Source organism: Bubalus kerabau, chromosome 17 (genome assembly GCF_029407905.1).
Source record: "Bubalus kerabau isolate K-KA32 ecotype Philippines breed swamp buffalo chromosome 17, PCC_UOA_SB_1v2, whole genome shotgun sequence".
In the NCBI taxonomy this organism is placed as follows: domain Eukaryota; kingdom Metazoa; phylum Chordata; class Mammalia; order Artiodactyla; family Bovidae; genus Bubalus; species Bubalus kerabau.
This window is the reverse complement of record NC_073640.1, coordinates 57643810-57652130: the sequence shown is the minus strand read 5'-3', so window position 1 is coordinate 57652130 and position 8321 is coordinate 57643810. Positions and strand designations below refer to the sequence as shown.

The 8321-nt window shown below is 63.2% G+C and overlaps 1 protein-coding gene across 1 annotated transcript; it reads left to right on the top strand.

Annotated features, from left to right (window-relative positions):
- The first annotated feature begins 455 nt into the window (after nt 1-455).
- On the top strand, nt 456-8321 carry BBC3 (BCL2 binding component 3). Its single transcript, XM_055553165.1, has 4 exons — nt 456-591; nt 3289-3577; nt 5012-5202; nt 7210-8321. Exons 2-4 carry the CDS (start codon nt 3304-3306, stop codon nt 7324-7326), a joined length of 582 nt encoding a protein of 193 aa, XP_055409140.1. The 5' UTR covers nt 456-591; nt 3289-3303; the 3' UTR covers nt 7327-8321.

The window sequence follows — 8321 nt, the reverse complement described above, 5'->3', positions numbered from 1 at the left end:
CGTCTCGGGGTGTGTGTCTGTGGGTCCCAGTCAGTGTGTCAGTGTGTCAGTGTGTGTGTGTCCAGCTGTCCCGCCCGTCTGGACGGCCGATCGGCGCGCCTCCGCCCCCAGGCCCAAGCCTTGCCCCGCCCCCGGCTGCAGGGAAACCCCCCGCGCCGAGGTAGGGGGCGCGGCGCGCGCCTGCAAGTCCCGACTTGTCCGCGGCGGGCGGGCGGGCGGGCCCGGCCGTGGCGTCACTCGGGGGCGGGGCGTGGGACCCGCCAGGCGGGGGCGGGGCGGGGCGGGGCGGCCGCCGAGCGGGCCCGGGATCCGCCGGGCGGCCTGAGACGCGGCGCGAGCCACATGCGAGCGGGCGCCTAGAGGCGGCGGCAGCAACAGCGACAGTAGCAGCAGCAGCAGTAGCAGCAGCAGCAGCAGCGTCCAGGACGCGAACGCGCCTGCGGTTCGAGGAGCAGCTGCGGCAGCAACAGCAACAGCCACTGCAGTTAGAGCGGCAGCAGCCGCAGCGAGCGGCGCTCGGCGGGCGCGCCCTCCTGAAGGAAGCCGCCCGCCCCCCATCACCATCCCCTCCGGCGTGTTCATGCCCCCGGGGTGAGTGTGCGCACCCCGAGTCCCCGCCAGCCGCGATTGGCCAGGCCGGGTGGGCTCCCTGGAGGAGGTGGCGGGAGTGCACTTGGATAGACAGTGCGGGGGCAGGGCGCGCTGCGTCCGCACACCGGGCTCCCCTCTCTGCCTGCCCTCCCCACCCTCCACGAGGCTGGGGTCCCTGGGCGAGAGGCACTGAGGGTCCAAGAGCGCAGGTGCCTCCGCGGTCCGGCGGGTTTGTTTACAAACAATGGGGTGCGGGCTCGGCAGCGCCCCCTGGTGGCCAGTGCGGGCCCGGGGAAGTAAGTCGCCCCGGACTGCCCCGGCCCCTGCAGTCCCGGAGGGGCGGGGGGGTGGGGGTGGGGGGGACGGCGTGGAGGGGCAGCCACACCCCGGGCGCGCGCCCGCTGGGGGCGGCGACAGGGGGCGGCTCGCGGGCCGTGGAGTCTGCGGCTCCTGCGGGCGGGGGCTGCGCCCCAGCAACAGCCGGTTATTGGCCCCGCGCTCGCCTGGCGGGCGGGGCGGGCGCACGTGGCGGCGGCGGCGTGGGGGGTGGGGGGACTGTGACAGCGCAGGGGGGCGTCTGGGCCCGCCGTGGGAGCGCGCGTGTGCGGGGTGGTGGATCTGCAGGTGTCTCGCCTGGGTGTGTGCGCGTGTCTGGCTCCGAGTTTGTGCTGGGGTCTGCAGGGAGTGGTTGTGCCAGTCCCGGGGGGTGTTGGGACTGTGGCCCTGTCGGGGTGTGCTGCGCCGTCCCCCTGTGTGTGTGAGGGGGTTCTCTCCGTGTGTGCTGCCGCGCCTGAGGGGTGGGCGCTCTGTTGATGTGTGGTGTACTTGTGTGTGTTCTCTCTGAGAGTTGTCTGTGTGTGCTGTTTGGGGGTGAGTCTGTGGCTCCTGGTTGCCTGCTTGCGCTATAGTGTGTGTGTGCGTTGCCTGAGTGAGCTGTTTATGTGTTTACGTGTGCGTCTTGCCCGACGGGCTGTGTTTGTGAGTGCTTGTGTGTCTTGTATGTGTGGACTGTATCTGTGTCTATCTCCAGGGCATCTGGCTCAGTTCAGCGTTTGCGGATGTCTATTTTCTGTCCAGGTGTCTGTATGAGTTCTGCATCGTGTGTGTGTGTGTGTGTATGTGCGTGGTGGGGGGTTGTCTCAGTCTGTGTTTGGCTTGTGTGTCTGGCATCTGCGTCTGGGAATTGAGGAGCTAGGCTCTGTGGGGTCTGAGTAGAAAGTCAGTAGATGCTGCTGGCAGCCTCTTGTACAGGGATGTGTCTGAGCCCATGTGTGTGCGTGTGTGTGTGTGTGTGTGTTGTGAGAGAGAGAGTGTGTGTGTTGAGTCTGAGGGGCTTGTCTCTGTGATCGGCTGGCTCGTGTGTGTCATGTGGGCTGTGTGTGTGTGTAGTGTTTATGTCAGTCACGTGAGACCAGTGTTTTCTGAGGGTGCTTCAGGTGTGCGCCCTGCCAGGCCAGTGTGGGATTAGCTGTAGTGTGTGTGTGTGCGCGTGTGTCCAGGGCTGACAGTTGGTAATAGTGTTTGGAGGTTCAGGGAGGAGGGTGGGCTGATGTCTGCTGTTGCGTTTCCATGTTGCTGCTGGCATGTGGCGGTTCATCCAGATCTCATGACATGTGTGCCTGCTTTACATGTGTCCCGGGACCTAAGAGTTGGTGACAAGTGGGTATGTTGCGGTTGTACGGCTCCCTGTGTGTCCACGGAGGTCTGTTTTGTGTTGATATGTGTGTGAGTCCTGAGGGGTGTAGGTCTTATCTATTGCGGGTGTGTTACAGGGAGGGGCACGTGTGCCTGAGAAGGGACAGTGCCCTAGCTGGTGTGTGTTTCTGTCTGTGCTTGTGACGGCCGCATTGTGAGTCTCTGTGGCTCTGTGGGCATATTAACAGCGGGTCAGTGGGTGACATCCTGACAGTTTGCGTATCTGTGTTTTTGAGATGGAGGGGCTGGGGTGTACCAGTCAGCATGCGGTGTGTGGATAGCTGTTCCGTGGTCTGTGTATGTGTGTGTCCTGGGACCTTTCAGTGTCTTGGGGTGCAAATAGGAGGCCTGGTGGGAGGTCGGGCGGGCCAGTCCTGCATGAGTCCTGTGTGTGCGTTGTGTACCCTCCACATACACCTCCTCTTGGTCCTGTGTGAGTCCTGGTGTTTGTTGTGGGAGCAATCGCAGTGCCTGGCTGCCCTCCGTGTGTGTGTGTGTGTGTGTGTGTGTGTGTGTGTGTGAGCGCGCCCATCGCTGTGTTCCAAAAGTTAACCCTGCCAGCCCAGGCCCTTTGTGAGTCCCAGGTTGGGTGAGTTTGTGTTGAGGGGCTGTCAGCCCTTATACACACACTGCTGACAGGCCCACGAGTCTGGGACCTGCGTGAGCCCCTGTCCTCGCTATGAGAACCATCCTGTGCCTCCTCATCCCTGGTCCCTTCTGTATGCCGGTCACCATGTTGTCCCTGGTCCCTCCTGTGTGCCGGTCACCACGTTTGGGAGAGGCTGTCTGGGTTGGCTGGGCCTGGGGTCAGCCTGGGGAGGGGGCTGTCTGAGGGGCCATCACACACACCTACAGCTCCCTCCATCACAGCTCTGTGTGTCGTGGACCCTCGTGGGCTGCCCCAGCCCGCCGTGCGGGCAGAAGTGGGGTACCCTGTGTACCTCGTGGGGCTCCCCCTGCACTGCCCCGCTGCTGACCGCGCCCGTCTGCCCTGTCCCGCAGGCCCCAGGGAGCGCCATGGCCCGAGCACGCCAGGAGGGCAGCTCCCCGGAGCCCGTAGAGGGCCTGGCCCGCGACGGCCCGCGCCCCTTCCCGCTCAGCCGCCTGGTGCCCTCGGCGGTGTCCTGCGGCCTCTGCGAACCCGGCCTGCCTGCTGCCCCCGCCGCCCCCGCCCTGCTGCCCGCCGCCTACCTCTGCGCCCCCACCGCCCCGCCCGCCGTCACCGCCGCCCTGGGGGCCCCCCGCTGGCCTGGGGGTCCCCGCAGCCGGCCCCGAGGCCCGCGACCCGACGGTGAGTGCCTGCCCCCAACCCGAGATGCCGGGAGCTGGGGAAAGAGAGACCCCGAGGAACCCGGGAAAGGGGAGCGAGTCGGGGGAGGTGGTGAGCCGGCCGGGCCACCGGGAGGGTGTGGCCAGTGTGGTCTTTGTGTTGCAAGAAGCAGGAAGACGGAGTGGGAGGCTGGGGGGTGGGGGGAGGCCGACTGGGAAGTCCCTCCTGGAATCGGACTGCAGTCCGCGAGCTGCAGCCCACTGCCTTTTCCGGCCCCGGGGCAACAGCTGTTTTCCAGCCCCCCACCCTCTCCAGTTCTGGGTCCCCGGGAGCCTCTTGAGGACTGCAGCTGGAAAGAGTGTGGGCAGAGGGGACTGTCACTCTCAGGACTTCGGGGAGGGGTCGACGGTGGCCTGGTGCCTTTATCTACATCTCTTTGACCAGGGCCCGCCCTCTTTGCAGTCAGAGAGGAGGAAGGAGGGGGAGGGGCCATTGTCTGGGGGAAAGGGTATGGGGGGCGGGTCTTGGGGAGGGAAGGGTTAAAGGTCCCCTGCCTGCTGGGCTGTTAACTCCGTGGTGCCCGGCCGGCCCGCTCAGTGGCAAGGGAGAGGTTGCCTCCACTCCCCTCCCCACCTGTCCCCGGAGCCCGGAGAGGTCAGGAGAGGGCAGACTTCCCTGGCCAGCGGAGGCTGGAGGAGACCCGGTTCCTAGACCAGAGTGGCAGGCATGGAAACTGAGGCCCTGAGGTTAGTTCTCAGGGATCCCTCAAGCCAGGACCCGGCGTGACAGAGGGAGGAAGAGTCGTCAGAGGAACTCAGAAAATGCGTGGGGACGTCCCGCATCCTAGCCTCCAGGCTCACAGGGGGCCACAGGCCGGCCTTCTGGGTTTCCAGGCCTCTGCCACATCCGGGGGTGTGGCCTCACTGTGGTTGGACACTAGAGGGCAGGAGACCTGAGGCTTGTGACTCGGGGTGTAGTCAGTCACCGTATCCCAGTGTGACCTTGGGCCACTTCCTAGGGGGAGCCTCAGTTTCCCTGTCGGTTGAGTAGAGCAGTCAAAATTTGGCAATCGTTTTGGAAGGAGCTTGGCCGGCCATGGTCCATGGGGTCGCAAAAAGAGTCGGATACGACTGAGCGACTTAAACATCAACAAACAATTTCGGTAGGATAAGAGGAAGCACTTCCAGAATAACACGGGGAGTGGGGTGGTAGCTGGCTAGACAGGTGAGCCCAGGAAGGCCTCCCCAGCACTTTTTTTCTCCCCCGGGAAGTAGGAGCTAAAAAATCGAGCTCTTATGAGGGCAAAGTGGCATCGCTCGAGATGAGGTGGGGAGCCGAAGAGAAGTCAGGCGACGGGAAAAGGGAGAAGCAAGTCCTAGCCAGCCGGCCCTCCTCCGGGCCACTGCAGGACCTTAGAGGGGTGGTGGGTGTGACCCCAGCCCCGGCTTTTCCCAGGTCCTCAGCCTTCACTCTCGCCCGCGGAGCAGCACCTGGAATCACCAGTGCCCAGCGCCCCGGGGGCCCTGGCGGGCGGCCCCACCCAAGCGGCCCCGGGAGTCCGGGGGGAGGAGGAGCAGTGGGCCCGAGAGATCGGGGCCCAGCTGCGGCGGATGGCGGACGACCTCAACGCGCTATACGAGCGGCGGGTGAGTGCTGGGGGAGGGGTAGACGGCAGGTGGGACTTCCCGCTGGGGAGGGGGCTGCGGCGGCCCAGCCAGATGTGCGGCAGCTGCTGCCCTGCGCGGCGGGGTCGCGCCGGGGACAGGCAGCTGGGAGGGGCGGCGTGGTCGCCGAGCCGCCGCCGTAGGGCCCGCGCCGCGGCCGGCACGGCCCGGCTTCAGGGCCGGGGCCGGAGCGTCCGCGAGCGCCGCTGCACGCCCGGGGCCAGCGGCCGTGGGGACTGAGGGCGGCGCTAGGTGGAGCGGCTCATATATCCCGGGCTATTTATAGCCGATGAGTCAGCAGCGGCGGCGCGGCCGCGCCCGCCCCTCCTACCCGCCCGCGCGGCGGCGGCGGCGGCGGCGGCGGCGCGCCACCCAGCTTCCCGGGGGGCTGGGGGCGGGGCCTGGGGCTCCGCCCCACCGGAGGCCCCGCCCCCGGGGCCCGCAGCCAGGCCTCTCATTACTACCAGATACTTGAAGCCTAAGGCGGTGGAACGGAGAATAACAGACACCGGGGCGCCCACCACCCAGCTCTGTCCAACCTGAACATTACAGCCACACTGCTTGCTTATTCGAGGCAAAAAACAAAAACCGGATGTTGCGAAGCCCCTTGACCCTCTTCCCCTCCCCACTTTCAAAGGAAACCTCACAGATTGGCTTGTCCCATTGGTCTGTAGGTGTTGATTCTTTTACAACACATTCACCAGGCCACAAACAATATTTAGGATTGCGAGGCGTTTCAGACTTAATAAACGTGATCTGGTGTGTTCTCAAAGCTGCTCCCACCCCCTCAGTGTTACGCTTGAGATACATTCACGGGCAAGGGAGCTTCGGTTCATTCATTTTCACTGCCACATAGCGTAGCATTCTGTTGGACCACCATGTAGTATCCGTCTTCATTTTCTCATTGGTGGGTATTTAGGATATTCCAGAAGTGTCTCAAATTTTTTAACGTAATTTAATTTTATTGTTATTTCTTTTGGCTGTTCCAAAAAATGCGTATCTCCAGGCACACGCATGTCTCCACAGTAGATACCTGGGTGGTCTGCCGGCCCCTAGCCTTGGTAAATAATAGTTGGCTTGCTCAGCAAGGTGACTGTGCCAAGTGGCACTCCACAGTGGGACGGTGGCATTTCTGCCAATCTCATGTGACCCCTTGGTCACCTTCTCCTGGCTGGAAAATTCGGTGGGGACTGAGGCAGAGACAAATTGGTACCAGGCAGCCCACCCCCAGGCACCCAGTAAGATCATTAGCATGGTTGATCTGACCTTCTTGTTTGCATCTGTAAAATGGGTTTCTTCTTCCCATCTGGTGGGGATGAGATTACTTCCTTGGCACAGGACCTAGGCCTGCACTCAGCACAGAGTGGAGAGAACTGTAGCTCTCCATAAATATTGAGTATTGTTGTTGATTTTTATTGGAGGGCAACCTTTTCTTGTATCTAGCTTTCTTCGTTCTCCCTTTTCTAGCATTGTGGAGCTGCGACAGTCCCGGAGGCTGCCCCCAGCCTCTATCCTGCCACTTGGGAAAGGACTGGGGGTTTGCTTGGCCCAAACATATTTCTGTACAGTTTCGGCACTGAATAGTTCCCAGTTCTTACACAGAGTGTTCTAGAATCACTGAGACAGGGGGACTCTATGCTCCCTTCCGTGTGTCTCATCAGCTTCAATGGGAGGGCAGGTGGGCTGCGGTCCAGCCTACCCCTCAAGCCTGGGTGACTTCGGTCGGGTGACTGTCTTCATCTGGAGACCAGGGACTAGGAGATCAGAGCTGATATGCAGGGGCCCTATGCTGAGGGCCTCGTCCACATCCTGTCCCTCCTAGTCTCTTCCAGTCCAGATGACCCAATGAACGATAATAACAGTACCGCCCTGAGCAGGTTGGTGGAGGGTCTATGCCTCCAGCCTCGCTGCCCTTCAGCCTGACCCCCTTGCGCGCCCCACCCACCCGTCCGTCTCTAGCCTAACTTCCTGTCTGCTCCCTTTCCCCAGAGACAAGAGGAGCGGCAGCGACACCGCCCCTCGCCCTGGAGGGTCCTGTACAATCTCATCATGGGACTCCTGCCCTTCCCCGGGGGCCGCGGAGCCCCCGAGGTGGAGCCCAATTAGGTGCCTGTACCCGCCCGGTGGACGTCGGGGACCCAGGGGGGCAGGACCCTCCCAACTCCTGACGCCCTGGCCAGCGCGGGGGACTTTTTCTGCACCATGTAGCATACAGGACTACAGCCCTGCCCGACCCAGGGGCGGGCCAGGGCAGCCACTCCCGACCCAGCCCCGGCGTAGCCCCGGGGAGCACTGATGGAGAAGTGGACTCCTGGGCCCCTGGCTGAGGGGCCAGGGGAGAGAGGGCTGACGGACTTGGCGTCTGAAGGCGGCGGGGACCAAGGGGGCAGGGCCTGAGCTGTCCCCCTCTGCTGCCCACCACCATCTCAGGAAAGGCTGCTGGTGCTGGCTGCCCATTCCAGCTGCAGCGGTGACACTGGGGGGCGGGGGTCTCTCCCCCCGGCGCTCCTTCACTTTGGGCCTGGTCTCAGGCCCCTGGTGCTTCCCCCCCTCCTCCCGGGGAGGGGGCCCATGAAGAGCAAATGAGCCAAACGTGACCACTAGCCTCCTGGAGCCAGAGAGTGGGGTGCGTCCTGACGGGTGCCCCGGCCCAGCGCCCAGCCATCTTCCCTGAGCCAGCCGGCGGGTGGTGGGCATGCCTGCCTCACCTTCATCTGGGGGTGGCCAGGAGGGGCCCAGACTGTGAATCCTGTGCTCTGCCCGTGACCACCCCCCGCTCCCCCCCATCAATCCCATTGCATAGGTTTAGAGAGAGCACGCGTGACCACTGGCATTCATTTGGGGGGTGGGATATTTTGGCGGAAGCCACCCCAGCCTTAGTCCCCAGGGCGAAGCGCTGGGGGGAGACGGGGAGTCAGGGAGGGGGGGAAAATCTCAGAAGAGGGAGGAGTCTGGGAGTGGGGAGGGATGGCCCAGCCTGTAAAATACTGTATATGCGCTGCTGTAGATACCGGAATGAATTTTCTGTACATGTTTGGTTAATTTTTTTTGTACATGATTTTTGTATGTTTCCTTTTCAATAAAATCAGATTGGAACAGTG